Raw genomic sequence first — 18,602 nt, forward strand, 5'->3', positions numbered from 1 at the left:
GAGGGCTTCAGCAAAGCCTTGGCATGACCAGACTTTGTTTCCTGAACAAAAAAAGCCCAGGCAGCTGTGTGATCAGGTGAATCCATTGGTGGCACAGGGAGGCTGCTGTGGGAGTATAGGGCCTGCACACTGGAGACAAACGGGTAGACTCAAGGGATAAGTGCCTAAGGAACCCAGGAAAACACAGCAGCTTGCCTGACTTACATGCTTTGACCCAAAACAAACTTGCTATGACCCAGGAGCTCCAGGTGTCCTTTGCCCTCCAGCTTTATTGAGAGATAATTGACACATACCAGGCGCTGACTGTAAAGCCAGATACATCTGATGTTCTTTACCATCACTTCCATGGCAGAGGTCAGCTTCACATTCACTCTGTGTATGTGGGGGCAACAGAGCAGTGAGTGTGTGCTTGTGGGGGTCCCCCATGGCTTCTGTTAGGGGGCATGGCCTATAAGAGTTCCCCAGAGTCCCCTCTAGGTCACCAGCCCTTTGCAGTGGGGGAGGTCCAGAAGGGACCTCGAGATTGGCCTTCGCTTCCCCATGGGATGGATGGGCTTGAGGAAGATTTGTCCTGTGAAACTCCAGGTCCCAGAGGCCTCTGAGTGGTCAGGCTACCTGGGATGTGAGCTCAGGCGAGTTTTCCTCCCGAGGCCCCTATGCCCGCTGCCTCAGGGTACCTGCCTCCCCTTGCCAAGGCCTCCAGTCCCTCCTGGGGTCTCTGCAGTATTATCCTGACAGCCTTGTGATTTTCAAATAATTTTAGGTTGTTAGAAAATTATCTCTGCCCAGCTGGTCCCAGAGCACAGACTGTTTCAAAACTGACTTGGTACTAGAAGCTACCTCACGGTGTTTTCAGCACCGCAGCACCAGCAGGGTGGTGTGAGGGTTCCCAGGCCCCGATAGAAACGTGAATGTGATGTCAGTGAATGCGACTGCGGATGGCTGGGAGCACTAGTAAGGTTGTGCGTCCACCGGGGCTGGTACTTGGGGAGTTGGGCAAGGATGAATGGGAGGGTCTTGTCCTTGCCCACCAACAGGTGGCTCTCGAGTCAGAGTCTTCCTCCCCAGTTTGGACATGAGGCCCTTTTGGCAAAAGCATATCACAGGGTGAGTCTCTCTTCCCAAGAGCTGGGCACCTTCTTGATCCTAGCTGTGAACCTCCAGGCGCGAAAACCTGGATTCCTGGTGGAACTGCCGCAGAGCCTCAGGCTGCCTGCCCTGCTCCCAGGTCTGGCTCTGTAACTCGGCAAAGTCCCTTAACTTTCTGATCTGGGAAAAGGATATATTAGCCATTAACACTTCAGTCAACAATTATTTATTCCACCCCTGTTCTGGGCCAGACCTCGAGGACTAAAACTACACCACCAGGACCCCCTCATGGCACTCAGAGCTGGGGGTGAGGCGGAGGCCTGGCAGCTGCTGAGACACACAACATAAAGCATGGCACAGGTGAGAGTGTGGGCTCCAGTCCCCACATCCAGGCCTCGGGTAAGCTAGGTAAGGACTTGGTGCCTCCAGTTCTATCTTTTCAATGCCCTGCTAATCAGGAGGCTATAAAGATGGAATAAATAAGAAAGCAGTTTGGAAATAAGTACTATTTTCATGCAAGATGGGGGCTCATCACTAAAATGCAGAGGCGTGCATTGTGCTGGAGAGAACATATGTTGACAGGCTCCAAGTCCAGCCCCAGTGCTGGCCGGGCCCAGCAGGCCCTTGACAGGCGGCTCATGGGAGGGACAGAACCAGCATACCTAATCAGCATCACTGACCAGCCCCTGGTCCATGTTCAGCTACAGTTAAAGCACAAATTACTCTACCTATGCCAGAGGCTGACGCAGGAGGATCAGTTGAGGAGGTTGAGGCTGCAGTGAGCTATGATTGCTGCATGACCCTGTCTAAAAAAAAAAAAAAAAAAAAAAAAAAGCCAAATTGAATTTGTAAACAGTGAAAAAGCCACTTGCTTCTTTACCTACCACACCCCAATTAACTTGTACTGATGAAATAACAGCACCTCTTTGAGTGTCTCAATTACTTTTTTTTTTTTTAATTCTCACATTTCTACATGGATTTGATTTAAAAGGCAGGGTAGACAGTGGTGACCTGGTGGGGAGTTGGGTGTGAGTGCGTATATATGTCTGTGTTCTAAATCAGGGCAGCAGATTCCTGTGTGTTCCGACTGGGAACCCAGCGGTTGCTTAGCAACGTAACCATCTGTGCAACCGGGAAGATCCAGTGCATATCATCAATGTGATTAACCAAGAGAGTCAAGCTGCTGAGGCGGGCAGGGTGGGCAGCCCAGGGTGGCCTGCACCCTGCATCTCACACTCGCAGGCGGCTATTTTCTATAGAGATGTTGGGCAGGACATTGGCAGGCCCCAAGCACGTGACACCCCCGTGATTAACAGCTGGGCTGTTATCTTGTGATGCAGACTTGAAGCAAAGCACTTGTCCTGTTGGGGTGCCCTCCCCGGCCAGGAATGTTCGTTTATCCTCCCTAAGCTTCAGGAAAGACAGTTCAGGCACCTGAGGTAGGAAATTGGCAATAAGCTGCTTCTCAGTGGGTTTCAGGCAGAGGTGAACTTCACTCCAATGCCACTATTTTCTTTCTTTTTTCCTGGTTATTTTTCTTCTTTACAAGTGGTTACATTATCCCAAGCCAAAGAAGGAGAAGGCAAGCTTGTGAGTTTCCCACACTCCATACGAAAGTGCTGCCATATTGATGTCTCAGCTCTGGGCAGGCTGTGGCAGGCCGGAGGGACTACCACGGTTGGGCTGTCAGCCAGGGTCTGCCCCACTGCCTTCATTTCATCTGTCGAAAGCAGCTTTTTTCTGTTTCTTCCTTTCTTGTTCATTCATTGTTGCAGTGTTGTCTCAAGTCATTCCATTTGTCATTTTCATTTGCTCCCATGACCGGTGTTAACAGAAGAGGGTCGTGCTGAACGGAAGTAAGTGCCACCTGCCATGCTGCTGCGTGACCCCGTGTGTGCCACTCTCACGCTCCCGCTGCCCACCAAGGTGTTTGCAGAGCCTCCTCTTTGCCTCCTAACCACACACACAGCTGCCTGCAGAGCCTTTCCTGACAAAAGCCAAAATCAATCCCAACTACCTGGGAACAGCTGGGTATTTTCCCAGTGAGGGTGACACTGGGGCAACCCTCTGGGCCAGAGATACCCGTGGTGAATACTGCCCAGGTGTGAAGCAGGTGCTCTCACTCTGAGGCTCACTTGCCTCTGCTTCACAGGCCTGGTGAGCACCAAGGCCAGGCCCCAGCCATGCTGCCACCGTGGAGCTGCCCAGAGTCAGGGCTGCAGGCACAGTCACCATGCAGTCAGCTTTAGCAAAAGCCCATGGAGACCAGAACTTTACCCCAGCTACCCTCTTCCCCTAGTCCTCTGTGGGCATGTGTCTTCTTGTAAGATGTTTTCCCATTTTATAGGAAACATTCCCTGTGCCCCAAGGTCCTTGGCCCTAATTAACACCCTAAATCACCTCTGAATGCAGTGACTTTCAACTTACTCATTATTTGATTTCAATAATCTTGGCTTAATTGTTTTATCAATGTAGACAAATAAGCCTTCCTCAAAACCTGTGCTCTTGTGACTCTGGAATAGACACAGAAGAACAGGCCACAGCACCCCCAGTTTTAACTTAAGTTGGAACTGGCGCTGGTCTTTCAAACCTCTTTGAGTACCAGAGAAGGGGGGGGTTGCAGGTTTCTTCGTGTATCCTATGTCCATAGGCCACCTCTCTCTTGAGAATGTAAACTGAGATACTAGAGGGTGCTGGCCCCTCTCCCCTGCTGTGAAGCCCCACTGGACTCTGATTTGATTTCAGGTTTTCTGTTTGTTTGTTTTTTGTTTTTTTTGAGAAGAAGTCTCACTCAGTCGCCCAGGCTGGAGTGCAGTGGCACAATCTCAGCTCACTGCAACCTCCACCTCCTGGGTTCAAGCAGTTCTCCTGCCTCAGCCTCCCAGTAGCTGGGATTACAGGTGCCCGCCACCACACCCAGCTAATTTATTTTCTTTCTTTTTTTTTAATTTTTAGTAGAGACAGGGTTTCACCCTATTGGCCAGGCTGGTCTCAAACCCCTGACCTCCAATGATTCACCCACCTCGGCCTCCCAAAGTGCTGGGATTTGCCTGGCCTCCAATTTCTTGATTGTGAGTAACTGGGCCCAGAAACAGTGGAGGAATCCTCAGAGTCTCACCTGCCTTATGCCTGTTGGTGTGACCAGTACAACCAATGACCAGCAAGCCCCCATTGAGGGTGGGGGCAGGCTCTAGATGGGGATGCCTGGTTTGTAACATCTCCCACTCAGGGGCACCCAGCCCTCTGGAAAAGAGCACGTGAACACCCTGTGGGTGGATGGGGTCCCTGGCCCAGCAGTGCCCCCACCAGCCCCTGCAAACACTTCTCATAGCAGGATGGAAGCCTCAGTGCACAGCACAGGCCCCTTTCAGATTTGTTCCTCCTTTCTATGAACTACTCCACACTTGAAGCAACAGTGACTAACATCAAGCAGGGAAGTGTCCCACAGCTTAGGGGCACCTAGGTAACTGATGGGTGGTTTCACCCAAATACACATCCATGGTGAAGAAAGAGAAAAGAAAAACCGGAGAGACAACTGGACCAGCAGCAGGGCCCATCTCTAGCTTACTCCCTTTGCTTTTAGCTCCTGGAGGGTTCTGGGCCATTAGCTTTGTGCATACCCTGGAATGAAAACCAAGGCCTAACCAAATGGCCTCTAAGGTTCAGTGTCTCAGGTCCAGGGAGTTTGTTAATTGCAGACACCTGGTCCCCACGCACAGCACTCCTGCTTCCATAGGTTTGAGACAAGCTCAGGAGTCCTCACTGCCCACCAGTGTCCCAGGTGGTTTCTATGAAGGGTTGTGGGCTCCTCTTTGGGAAGTGCTGCTCTAACTGGTCAGCCATTGAGCTCCAAAGACAGCCCCAATGCAAGTCGATAAACCGGCCCCCAGCAGATGGGCAGGGGCTTCAGTCTTGCCCTCCAGGGAGTCTCCCCACACAGCAGCATCTCTGCTGTTCGCAGCTCTCCCCGCTTGCCCATGACCCTTTCACTGAGACACTGCAGCCCACCACCATTCACAGTCATGATGTCACACCAGTGCACTCCTCATGCTCTCCAGAGCCCCTCTACCCGGGGTAACCTGCCACGTAGGAGGGAGAGGAGCCCACTTCACGTGGGAAGATGTGGAGACGGGAGAGAAGTGCACCCAAGCTGGCATTTGGCAGAGCCAGGGCTCCAGCAGACATCTCTCAAGTCCAGGTCTTGAAGAGAGAGCTGTGGTAGGATGGATCTTTCCAGAAGTAGTGGGTGGGCTGTTCATATCCAAGTGAATGGGCCCAAAAGGCAAGAGACCCACACCTCTCTTCCCCCTCCCCAGTGGCTGTGGCCTTCCTAGGGGCAATAGGATGAATGGGCTTTCAGTGTGGGGACAGCAAAACACGCACCAGGGCCCAGAGTGGCAGTTGTTCTCTTGGTGTGGAGAGTGCCTGCCACGGGGCTTGTCCAAAGCCCGTGAAGGAGTGATGTGTGAAAGGCCACCTCCATGTGGCTAAGTGTGAGGACTCGGACTTCTCTGGCCCTGAGATGGGACCTCCTGCCTGTAGGAGTCATCTGGCCACCTCCCTGGGGCCAGTAAAGGTTGGAGCTGGAAGGGTCATCCTGACTTGAGCTCTGAGGGCTTTGCCTGCCTAGCCAGAGTGGCAAGGCACAGGGAACCCTCGGGGACGCCCATGGCCACCCTGGGGAACACAGGGCTCCTCGCGTGTTCTGCTTTTCAGTAAGGCCCGTGTGTCCTACCAGTGAGCTAAAGAGGTTAAAAATAACACAGTGCACCCCAGCTCCTTCTGCAATAAAACTGTCCACTGGGTGGGTGCTGGACAGTGTTGCCTCAGGAAGGTGAGCACAGCCCACGCTGGCCACACAAGCCACGCCCTGCTGTCTGTGTTTCTGGGTGATCTCAAACCCTGAGTGTCCTACATGGCTATAGGGGTTCCAGTCACTGAAGAGGGCCGCCTGGGAATGATCCTGCCCTGCTCTTGTCCATTTACCCAAAAAGCCAAAGGCTGCCTGGGGGCTCAGAGGGGCCTCTCCTTCAGGTGTGCTTCCTCCCACCTGCTGAAGCTGAGGCACTGGAGATGTTACCCGGCACGTTCTATCCAGGGGACAGGACCCCACTCTGTCCCTGTCTCCATACCCTCTTCAAGGGACCCCTTCCAAGTGCCTCAGTGGCCACCCTCCTGGGGGACCTCCTGGCCCTGCCACCCCCAGCACAGGCAGGTCCCCTAGCTCCTCTGTCCCAGTTCAGGTGAGTGGGCTGACGTGGTGTGCTCTGGTGTCTCCACCTCTGCTCTGGCTCCTTTCTCCCCCTCCCCCACCCTGGCATGGCAAATCATTTGTTCACTGCCAGCGCATCTGCCACTAGACACTCTGGCATGGTTTGGGCATCTCCTTCGCCTTCCTTGGTGATCTGCACCCAGCTTCCCTGACTCAGTGACCTGCCTTGTGATGGTCTTCTCTGTTGCTGTTTCAGAAGCCCGGAGATCATGAGCACCATCTCAGGTACACGGAGCACGACGGTCACCTTTACTGTTCGCCCCGGCACCTCCCAACCCATCACCCTGCAGAGCCGGCCCCCCGACTACGAAAGCAGGACCTCAGGAACAAGACGTGCCCCAAGCCCTGTGGTCTCGCCAACAGAGATGAACAAAGAGACCCTGCCCGCCCCCCTGTCTGCTGCCGCTGCCTCTCCTTCTCCCACTCTCTCAGATGTCTTTAGCCTTCCAAGCCAGCCCCCTTCCGGGGATCTATTTGGCTTGAACCCAGCGGGACGCAGTAGGTCACCATCCCCCTCGATACTGCAACAGCCAATCTCAAATAAGCCTTTTACAACTAAACCTGTCCACCTGTGGACTAAACCAGACGTGGCCGATTGGCTGGAAAGTCTAAACTTGGGTGAACATAAAGAGGCCTTCATGGACAATGAGATCGACGGCAGTCACTTACCAAACCTGCAGAAGGAGGACCTCATCGATCTTGGGGTGACTCGAGTTGGGCACAGGATGAACATAGAAAGGGCTTTGAAACAGCTGCTGGACAGATAAGGACGGCTGCTCTCCACCTCGCAGACTGCTCTTGTTATAAGTAGAGATGGGCTCGTGCTGAAACATCTGAATGCCAAGCGAAGTCTGTGAACATCAACCCCACTCCATGGGTTTGTCTCCTGGTACCCAAAGAAATACTGAGTTGTGTCCACAACATGGCTGGGTCTTCAGACCCCTGGCTCACCATGCGGGTGTCTTGGGCAGTTTCTATCAGACATGGGACAAGGGGAGAGAGTTTTTCTAACATGGAAAGAGATTCCCAGTCTGCCGTCCAGCATGCAGGTGGCCTCGCTTTGCTGGGTCCGAGAAGCTCCCCGTTGATTTTGCACGGGATCCTAGCTCTTGTAGGCAGACACCAGTGTACTCTAGATACCTCCTGAGACCTCCGTCCTCTGCTTTCCGGGCAGCTGTCACCACCCCCAGGCCCCAGCACGAGGCCTTTCCTCAGTCCTGTGGCCTCTTGGAGGACACCTGATGCTCACCTGCCCCTCTTTCTCCTGCACTTGGCTTGCAGTGAGATGCTCCCAGATACATTTGTCCAGTGCCCTGTCATGGGCCTGAAAGGCAGAGAAACTTTTTCCTACACAGATTATTTTCCCCATCTCCTCCTGTGGTTTGCATCCATGGCTCCTTGGCCATGAGGTTCCTGGCAGTGCTGGGAGTTTGGATGGGATCGTGCCCAGCTTTGCTTAGCTTTCTTTCTTTATTTCTGCAAATCTGTTAGCATAATTCCAAGGTGGCCAAGCAGATGTCACATGGAGTTAGTCAAAGCACAAAGTCACGATTCCACAATGGAGGGAAGACCTGGCCAAGGGAGCCAGCCAGCATGCTGCGGCCCAAGCTCCAGGTCTCCAGGACAAGAGCAATTGTCTGCCAGGAGCACCCATCCAGGATGGAGAATAAGGGCTTCTCTGCCTCTCAGAATTCTTTTTAATTGAAGATGTCTTGAGCTCTGCAAAGATCAGAGCAGGTGAGCATCCACTTTGACATGAAGGACAAGATGCATGGCTCACGGCAGGCACATGCAGCTGCCAGTGAGACAGCGTCTCCTCTGGGAGCTGGGCGGGCACAGCATTCTCAGTTCTGTGCCCAGCCAAGGGTGAGCATCTCTGCTGAGACAGTCCTTTTGCTCTCGGAGGCCAGGGAAGATGGTACTTAGAGGCTTTTCCCCTATCACTCTGGGTGTCTAGGAATCCCACCAGCTTGTCTTAACAGTACAATAGCTTCTTTGAGGACCCAGTGGGTATGGCATATAGACAGAACCCAGGGTTGAGTACAGAAGGTAGGCGGCAGGATCAGAGCGAAAGCAGAGGCGTAAGGAGAGGAAAGCAGGGAGGTCTCCTGGGCTGCCAGGTCAGCCTCTCTGGCAAGGCTTTCTTGAGCCCTGCCCCTTTCTTTCCCCGGAGTCCCTCCACCCCATAACAATACCTCGAATTTCCAAAAGAGGTCACCAGATGCACATGGGCCACAAAACACACAGTCAGGCTTCCAGCACATTCTCCCCCATTTGGAGGATACTCGAATGTCAGGTTTTTGGTTTTATTATGATTTCAGAACTAGCTCAGCCCATCTCTAATTATAAAACATGTTTTTTGTTTGTTTGTTTGTTTTTTTTTCCTTTTTTTCTTGATTAGGTCTGGAACAGCTCTAGAATGAACACATAAAATTTAGCAATTTAAAATCTCTTTCTTTACTGCAAGTTTAAATAGTTGTACAGATAGTTTATAAGCACAATATTTTAAGAAAAAAAGTGGCTGGTCTACTAGGCAGCCTTTGTGCCACTTCAGTGCTAGAAAGTTAAAGAAAAAAAAAACTTTTGTGATTTAATAATACTATTTCTGTGGAATAATTATAAAAGTATGACCTTTTTAAATCAACCTTATTTGGATGCATCTGAACCAGCAGAGCTGTGTTATATTTTCTATCTTTGCTAGAACTTCGTCATTGAAGGACAATTTCTTCAAAGTGGTTACAATTCATAATGCAGCAGTTTCTCCAAAAACAAAAACAAAACACACACCACACACACACGCTTTTCCAGCCACACACCCGATTTGGAAACCAAGTTTTTGGACCTTCTGTTCCAAAACCTTTTGCAGGTCAATCTTTGTATTTGAAATGATCCAATCCAACTTGAAATCAATTGAATATTAAGGCGCTTTACTTCCGTGTGCTTTCAGTTTTTCCATGGTGAGATGAATGAGTATTACTCTAGAGAAATTTCAAGACAGGATACTATAGGTGGCCTGCTGAGGCTGCCCCATATTTTAGAAAATGTAAAAATGGTGGTTTGGCCATTAATTTGTCTTCCATTTGATGATACTGCAAAATTCCATGAGTCCATCCCTTTGGCATGGCGCTTTCCCTGGGCCTACAGCTGGTATGACCTCTGTGCTCAGTGCCAGGCAAAACACTAGCTCAAAGGAGAGTAAAGGAAACTGCTGGCAGACGATAACCAGTCGCAACTCAGTGACTTCGGTTTGTTGAACTTCGGCAGCCAGTTGGTGAGGGCCAGATGTTATTCCCTTTCTTAAAGAGACTCCAAGCCACATGCCACTAACCACAAGCAAGCTGGCTGCAAGACTAAAGAGCTGATAACATAGCTTATTTTTACATTGTCTTATTATAGAGAAGTAATAGACCTATCAGAACCTGCACTGACCAACAAATAAACACGTTGCCAAGATGAATCGGTCTCTATCTCTATTTGCTTATTTTGGTACTGAAAGCAATAGTTCCTCATTCGAATCACCACCCACTGTTCTCCCCTTTGGGACATGTTAGGACCAGGCCCTATTCCATGCCCCTCTTTAATGGCGGAACAAATGTTAAACTGCTCATCTAAAGATCATGTTGATATTATTCCAGGTTTTAAGATCAACTTTTGTTACATACTGTAATTTAAATAAACTGCATTTACATGCTTAGTTTCTGTAATATTGTGTATACAAAACCCAAATCTCTCAAAATGTAAATTATGTATACCTGCCAAGATACCTTTCCAGGGTGTCTGTGCACATTTTAAGTTAATTCACATAATATAAAAATTACTCAATGTGACTGTTGATTTGCTGAACTTTACATATCACAAAGTGAATTATTTGTGATACTTTAGTTAATAAAATGGTAAATTTTTTTCTCAGTTATTGGACAAGCAAGCATTATCCAGTTGATCTGGCAATGACTTTTTGTGTGTGGGCCACAATATTGATTTTCCCATTAACAATTTTTTTTTGTTTTTTAAATACTAATACGTTTCACACTATAGTTTGTGTAACAACACGTGTTCGCATTATCTATGTTGCTGTTACTTTTGTGCTTTTATTCTTTTTAGACTTTATAAAAAAAAGAAAAGCTCCTGTAATTTGCACTTTCTCCCAATCCTTAAATCTCTTGTATGGCAACCAAAATTACTGTAAAAAAATAAATATACTATTGCACTAAGGTTGTGGTTCTGATTGCAAACAGTGAACACTGTCTGAATTAAACAAAAAGCTGCCCGACTTGCAATCTAATGTAGGTTATCTCAAGCATTGTGGCCAGCTCTGCCTCTCTAAAACTGACCAGAAAAATCTCTCTCATCGAGCAAATAGGCTCCTGTCACCGAGCTAATTTGCCTTGGTTCCATTTCCTTAAATTATTCTCAATTTATCAATGGATACATGTATGTTATTTCAGAATTATGCAAAACGTCAAAATCTGCTTCTGTGACCGCTGCTATAGGCGTGGAGCTGAGACTCGGCTTTTCCTTTTGTTCTGGGTGGAAGCAGTGGTGCCGTGGAGGGCCAGCCAGATCGGACCCTTCCCTCAGGGTTCAGTCTCCCCACACCCCAGCAGGGTGTCTTCTAGCCATAAGGCCAAGGGAGTGGCAGAACTGGGCCGCCTCTCTGGTTGACAAGCAAGCCACATGCTAAGGCTTGGCGCAAGAGAGAATTTGTGTCTATTGGCAAAGAACTAAGCCAGGAAGACATGGGCCATCCCTCCGCTTTAGGGAAGCATATTTTAAACCTAAACATTGAACTTCTTCTTTGGCCTCACCAGTGAAAACTTGTTTGTTGTCTTTAGTTCCTAAAGTTTTTTCTACTTTGGTGCATTCCCCAGTTGAGCAGCAGCCACTATGCTTCCACGTTCAGGAAAAATTCCAGTCCTCATATCTTCTGTAGTTCACCCTCAAGCTCTCCCGCTTCACCATCCAATAGTTTCTCCCAAACCTTGGCACCCCCCTAGACTTTGCTTCCAATGGTTTCTTCCAGACCACTTTTCCTAGATGAATATATTCGTTTACCTTACTAGGAAAATTATTGGAAGATTTTTTTTTTCTTTTACTTGAAATTGGAGGCATTTTAAGAACTGGTGAACTGGAATGTGTTTCTGTATTTGTAGACATCCATGTACCCATGCAAGTAGGTGAACATTCCACAGTGGCTGGGTGACCACAGCAGCTGCATGCAGACAGGACTGCCCATGCTTTGTGGGGAATCAGAGAATTTCCAGACTTGTTTCTCAGACTTCCACAGATCTGATCACTTTGATTTCTAATCCATGCTGTATTGGTGATTTTGTTTATCGTTCCTGTAACTTGTTCTACATTCCACAGTCTTTACCGTTTTATGTTCAAAATTACAACAATCCCTGTCCATTGATTCCACTCTAGAACTCTTTGTTCATGGCAATTTTGAAACTTTAATACGAGCCTTCAAATAAACACAGAAAAGAAAAAAAAGGAAAAAAAAAAAAGTGTGTGCCTTGGGTGTTTTGAACCTGATCTGCATAAAACCATATTGTATTCAAATGCTGTATCTTTCATGAAAGGATAAATATATCTTCAATGTATTAATGTAGCTGATAAAATAGTTATAGTGCCTTGTTTTCTGAACTGAGAAGCCCATATCAATGCACAAAGTAAAGAAAGGACGGTTCGAGCTATGAAATGTTGAGGACACCTACACGTGATTCTGGAGCCTTTCTCATCATAAGACTGTGGAAAATACACAGTCGTTTAAGTTAAAAAATAAAAAGTAAATTGAAATAAGATTGTGTTATCAATTAATTTTCCATTAAAAGTGCTCTCTACTGTATCATTTTCAGCATTTTCATTTAATTAAAATACAAAATGTGTTTGAGGATTTTCACGGAAAGGAGAGAAAAGACATTTTAACCACAGGAGCCCTGGGCTCTCTGACCTCCTCCCCTTGTGCTGTGCCGCCCCCCGGTGGTACTCATTGGTAATGCTTAACGAAGCCATCAATATCAATCATTTCGACGTTTTGTTATAAATATACACAAATTCATTTTCAGTGATTGAGGCCACTCATTGCAGAAAAACTTTCCATTTTTCACAAGTGAAAGTGGCAACATGTGTTTTTCTTCTGACAAAAAAAAAGGTGAGAAGTACATCAGCGTAATTCTTGTCTCAACGCTGTCATGCTCCATTTGCTTTAAGTGCGAAGCTTCCCTGAGCAGCCTCTGCATTTCTAGAGGATGAGCCTGGGGTGTAGTGAGTATATCAGGGCCGCCATCTGCCTGCGGGACCAGAATAGCCACAGCAATAGTGAGCATTTGTGGGACTCCGGACAGATGGGTGTGGCAGCAGCCCCATCTTCTCGGGGGCACCCCGCAAACAGGCCGCAGAGGTTCTGGAGGCAGAGCACTGCCACGGGCTGTCCTGCCACACACCTCTCAAGGGAGTGAGGAGCTACTCAGATCCAGAACTCCCCACTGTGCCTGCTGAGCTCACAGACTATTAATCAGTGTGGCTATTTACCAGCCAGAAGAGTCCACTGGAATCCAGATTGTGTAGTTTCAGGCAACAATGCAGCCAATAATCCAAGAACCTGCACGGTGCTCAGGGAGAGGTGGCCAAGGCTTCTTGGTCACCCTGCTCCACATGTGCTGCTACCTCCGCTCCAAGTATGAAGCATGTGTCTGACAGCCAGAGGAGGGGTCCTGGCACTGCCCACAGCCACTGGGTAAGACCTGGCAGCCAGGCCCTAGGCCCCCGTGAGGTGGGGACCATGGAAATGGCCCAGTTCACAGGACAGGGTGTGGAGACCCCTTACTAGCTACCTGCATCTGGGGGCCGGCCCCTCTGACGTGGTGCTCCTGGAAGGCAAGCCATCCTGCCATCGCCCACCTGTGGTCATCTCTGCCCAAGATGATTGCAAAAACAGAATTAAGCATGTTCTCCAAACCCCAGAACCCAGGGAGTGGGAAGAACACGTAGCCCTTGAAGCCCCGCAGAGGTGGCCACAAGCACAAGCATTCTGTGTGTGTACCCAAGAGGCAGTACTGGTTGGAAACAGCACTCAGTCTACCTAGTGCTATCTGGGACGGGCACCGTTCAGAGCACTGCACCCACCACGTGGATTACAGCCCTGTGAGGTAGCAACTAAAGTCTTATGTCGCAGTTGAGGAAACTAAGTCTTGCCAAGGTCCACAGCAAGTGGAGAAGCAGAGGTTGCTGTGCAGCTTCTCAAGTCTATCTACAGGCGAGAGAACCCAGCCCGGGGCCTTGGGAACCATGCTGGCTCAGAATCTGCTCCACCCACAGGGTGCTTCCTCTCCCTGCCCCGTCTGACATCGTGTGTGCAGGGCCAAGAATTCAGGAGTGGGGCAAGGTGGGAGTCCCTACCCACTGAATCACCTCAGGGCTGTGGAAAACTAAGACTGAATTCAGTGGCCATCTGGTTACCTTAATTCACTCCACTGGGATCAGGAGAACCAAGACCTAGAAAGGATCTAGGTCTTCTTGTTTTTCAGAGAAAGGATACCCAACATTTGTAAAGTCCCCTTTGCTTAGAGGGCATGTGACACATGGATCTGCTTTAATTCCCACAAGAATCCTATGAGGTTAAGTATCACCAAGGTGACTATCTCCTTTTCTCACGAGGACACTGAGGCTTGGAGAACCAGTTGCCACTGCCCATGGCCTCCAGGCAGCTACACAAGTTATCCCCAGCCTGTGAGACCTCACCGTGGGAGCAGAGTTGCCCGAGGCCAGTCCTTCCCAAGTCCTCCGTGAAGCCTTCCTCCTGTGGCTGTGAACCGCCCAGAGCCCTCCCAACACGCACCTCTGTGGCCTCAGCCAGCCATAGCACATTTCTGTTGCTTGCAACCACCATATGACAGAGCTCCTAGCCCCCCACAATGACGACGTGTTTTCTCCCACAGCCCACGGCCCTCTCTGCCAGTCAGAACTGGGGCAGCCCCTTCCTCTCCCTCCACTGTCACCCCCATTGGCAGAGGAGAAAGGCCGAGCTAATGAAGGATGCGATAGGGGGTCTTGCGGCTACCAAGTGAGCCTGGAAACGGCTTGCCAGCCCCGAGCAGCTGTGAAGCACCACTTAACGCCAAGGGCATGGCCAGCTGCCCTCCTGGCCTTGGAGCCACCTGGGAGAGCTAAGAAAAGCTCCATCTTCACAAGTGGGACCTTATACAAGGTGACTACAAAGGCCCCGATAGAGACATCGAGGCCCCAGGGAAAGCCACACAGCCCGAGATCTTTAACACCCAGTATGCTTGCTGGGAAATACCAGCCGCCCTCGCCAACAGGCACGGGACCAGCTTTCCCCCGCAGGCCCCAGGAGGGCTAAGCGGAGAGTGCGGTGGGAAGGAAGGAAACCACAAAAAGAGAGGTCTAGAAATAGCAGGAAACACAAGCCACCTGTGCATTCACAGAGCGACACAGAGACAGCCACACTGACCTCAGTTCTGCCACTCTGCCCACCAGGTCCAGAGCCATCTGGCCCCACCCACCCTCCTCTTCAGGCTTCCTCCCTGCTCCCCTGGCTCCAGCCACACTGCCACCTCATCGCTGCCTCCCTGTGGGGTCCCCGTACCTACATGGCTTCCCAGATCACCTGATTTAGAACGGGACTCACTGCAATCACCCCCTCCCACATCCCCACGGCACTTACTGCCACCTTCGCTGGCTTATTGCTTTACTTACTTGCTCACTGGTTAGTGCCCACCGCCCCGCCCCACCCCACCCCACCCACACATGCCTCTGGAAGACAATCCCCGTTGGGGAGGCACGGCCTGTTTCATGCACTCCTGTAGCCCTGGCTCAGGCAATGTCTGCAGGGACAGCCCCTCCTAGAGGTCCCCTCACAGCCTCAGCCCACTGCAGCTGTGCCCATGCTGCAGCCACTCCCACTCCTGCAGCTTCCATCTGGTCCTCAGACACCTGGTAAGGAAGAGGGGCTTCCCCAAGGGCTGGGAGACTCCTCCCGAGCACGGCCTGCCCCTCCACGGGCCCTCCTAGTCCCCTGCCTGGAAAATGCCTGGGAGTCCTCCATCTGCCCTGCTCCCCCAAGCCACCAGACGCACGGACTTCGCCCGTCCTGTCCCAGGGTGCGGAAAGGAACACTTCGCTAGTCCTCTCAGCGGCCGCAGCAGAAGCAGACTGTGTCCTGGGCAGACGCTTGGGCTGAAACCCCCAAACCCCACGCGTCTGTGTTCCGGCGCACAGGGCCGGGTTCCACAGGAGAAATGTCTGTACAGTCTGGCCCCGTGTCAGTGAGGGAAAAGTCCCACAGCTCCTCGGGGTACCAAGCGGATGCTGGGAGGGTGCGGGACTCACGTGCACCGAGGCCCACAGTGGAAGGGCTGGGCGTGCAGCCGTTCTCCCAAAATCAGGTGTTTGGGGTCGCGCATCCCCATCCCCAGCTTCCGGAAGGAGCCAGGGTCTGCCCTGGGCTCGCCTGAGCGTAGCTTCACGGACCGCAAAGGCGTCCCTGGGTGAGGACCACGATTCCGGTCTTGGCCCGACTCTGGCCGGGCGCTCAGAGCCCCCCTCACCTGGACTCGGCTTCACCTCGGCCTAGAGGGGCGACAGCCCCTCAAAGCCCATGACTCCGCCCACCCCTCCCGTTATTCAAAGACTTCACCCGGGCCGGGCGCGGGGGCTCACGCCTGTCATCCCAGCGCTTTGGGAGGCCGAGACGGGCGGATCACGAGGTCAGGAGATCGAGACCTTCCTGGCTAACACGGTGAAACCCCGTCTCTACTAAAAAATACAAAAAACTAGCCGGGCGAGGTGGCGGGCGCCTGTAGTCCCAGCTACTCGGGAGGCTGAGACAGGAGAATGGCGTGAACCCGGGAGGCGGAGCTTGCAGTGAGCTGAGATCCGGCCACTGCACTCCAGCCTGGGCGGCAGAGCGAGACTCCGTCTCAAAAAAAAAAAAATAAATAAATAAAAAATAAAATAAAATAAAAGACTTCAGCCAACACGAATGACTCAAGGCCGCCGCCCCGGGAGGTCCCAAGGCCCCTCACAAGCCCAATCCGAGGAAGGGCAGCGCTGCCGGGGAACCGCAGCCCCGGAGCCCTCCCGGCGGTGAGCCGCACCTCAGTGATTCCGGCGTCGTGCACCTGGCGTCTCGCTCCGGGACCCGAGGTCCGCCATAGGGAGGGTTTGCAGAACTCAAACCGCCACACCTGCCAGCGCGCCCACACCCACAGCCCCGGGGCACGCTCCACTCGCGCCCCTACTCACCCTCATTCTCCTCGCAAGACGCGAAGGGCGCCTCGGCGCAGGCAGCGGAGCTCAGGTGGCGCCGGGCTTGCTCTCGCGTGCGACGCCGTCCTCACGCCGCAGCGGCGCGGCCTTCGCCCTCCTCGTGGGCCCGCAGCCCCCGGCTCCCAGGCCAGGGATCTGGGTGAGGGCGGGGGCCACAGGACGGGGCGCAGATTGGTCACTGGGGGCCGCGCTCTGGGAGGGGCCAAAGCCAGGACCACCTTCCCCCCAACAACCCCTCGCCACCTCAGCCAGGTCCCGGCCAGCCTGCAGCAGCCGGCGGCTGCCATCCCACCTTCCAGGCCTGACCGGCACTCAACTCCCGCCTTTGAAAAAGGCGCGCAGAGGACTCTGGGCCCACTGGTCACATGCTTCACATTGACCAATCACTGACAAAGAATGGGGATCCATGATTGGCTGAGCTGGAGTAGGCGGGGCCTCTATCAGCCAATCCCTGGGACCAGGAGGCGGGGCCACAGACGAGGCAGGTGCCCCGGGAGGGAGCTGGGATACTGATGTCCTCTTAGATGCCAGCATCCTCTTGAGGGAGCAGTGAGAAGTCCCTCCTTCCGTGTGGGGGTGCACATGTTTGAGGTTGGTTTTTTTAAGAGTTACGACTTTGAATTTCAAAGCCATGTGACCACATTAGGCACACACTGGAAAATGGGGAATTGCCACAGCCTTACCACCAGGCTGAGTTCGCATCCAGGCTCCCAAGTCACCTCCAATCCTAACACCCACCTTCCCCCTGCGTTGAATCCTGATGCCTCTACACCTCCACTCCTGCTTCTCTGGCTTCCCTTTAGCCCCCAAACTTTGCTTACCTGGCCGTCAGTCCCCAGACCTTCATGGAAATGGTGGTGTGAGATCCCATTGAGTGGTATGGTGTGATTCCTTGGCAATGCCCTTTTGGTTGGCATTCGGGATAACGTCCACTTTTTGCTATTACAGTATCATCTTACATCCAGTCCTCTGAAGGTGTGGTGTTCACATCACTATGATGCTGCGGCATACACTTCAACCCACAAGACAGACCCTGGGCGGGCTCTGTGCAGAGCGGTAGGACAGATATAAAAAAGACATGTATTGAAACAGAGTCTGGGCTCCAGCCTCAAAGAACTCTTGTCCTCATCCAAGTTCTGGAGCTTGTTAGCTAAGTGACCAGGGCATCTTAACAAAGACGTGAACATTTTCACTCTGACCCCTGGAAGTAGTCAAACAATGGAAGTAAACAGTTGTGTCTGTTGATACCATGTTTGGCTGCAAATAACAGAAACTTCAATTAAAAGCAATTTAAACAAATCGTGGTTTATTCTTTTCATATTACACAAAATTGTAAGCTCCAGAAGGGCCTGGATTTGTCAGTCTTGTTCACTGCCCCAGCGCCTAGAATAGGATGTTCTTAGTAAGTATGTGCTGGAGAAGAGGTGGGTGGTTCCCGGCTTTGGTCTGACAGCTCAACAGTGTCAAGTCTCAGATTCCCTCAAACTTACCACCTCACAGCACCCAAAGGCTGCTGCCACTCCACACACCACACTCTCTTCAAAGGTAGGAAGAAGGGACAAGACTATGACAGCCAAGTCTGTCTCTTTTAACAGAAAACTCAATGCTTTCCCAGAAATGTCTACCAACACATCAGCCACAATGGTGTCTGCAGCAAACTAGAAGCAAGGCAGACTGGCAGAGCAAGTGGTTAGCTTGGCACTGTGCTGCCAGGAACAAAATGGGGTGGGTGGGGTGGAGGACAAAATGTTAACAAGGCAGAAGGGGAATGGAGAATGGGTGGGCACATGGCAGATGCTAGCAAGAATGTGTTCAGGTGGAGTGTCCTCACTGAGCATGTTTAAGTGTACAGTTCATTGGCATTAGATAAATTCAATGTTGTACAGTCATCACCACTACCTAGTTCCATCACCCTAAACAGAAATCCCATACTCAATGAGCAGGCCCTCCATGT

The 18,602-nt window shown here is 51.3% G+C and overlaps 1 protein-coding gene across 2 annotated transcripts in view; it reads left to right on the plus strand.

Annotated features, from left to right (window-relative positions):
• SHANK2 (SH3 and multiple ankyrin repeat domains 2) overlaps positions 1-11,851 on the plus strand; it is a 679,458-nt gene extending 667,607 nt beyond the window's left edge. For both annotated transcript variants that reach the window (XM_030918720.1, XM_030918719.1), the window contains one exon: positions 6,558-11,851. In XM_030918720.1, coding sequence (XP_030774580.1) covers positions 6,558-7,128 — 571 coding nt within the window. In that variant the 3' untranslated portion in view covers positions 7,129-11,851. The remainder of the gene's footprint in view (positions 1-6,557) is intronic.
• The last annotated feature ends 6,751 nt before the right edge of the window (positions 11,852-18,602 follow it).

Source organism: Rhinopithecus roxellana, chromosome 15, assembly GCF_007565055.1.
Source record: "Rhinopithecus roxellana isolate Shanxi Qingling chromosome 15, ASM756505v1, whole genome shotgun sequence".
NCBI classification, from domain to species: Eukaryota; Metazoa; Chordata; class Mammalia; order Primates; family Cercopithecidae; genus Rhinopithecus; species Rhinopithecus roxellana.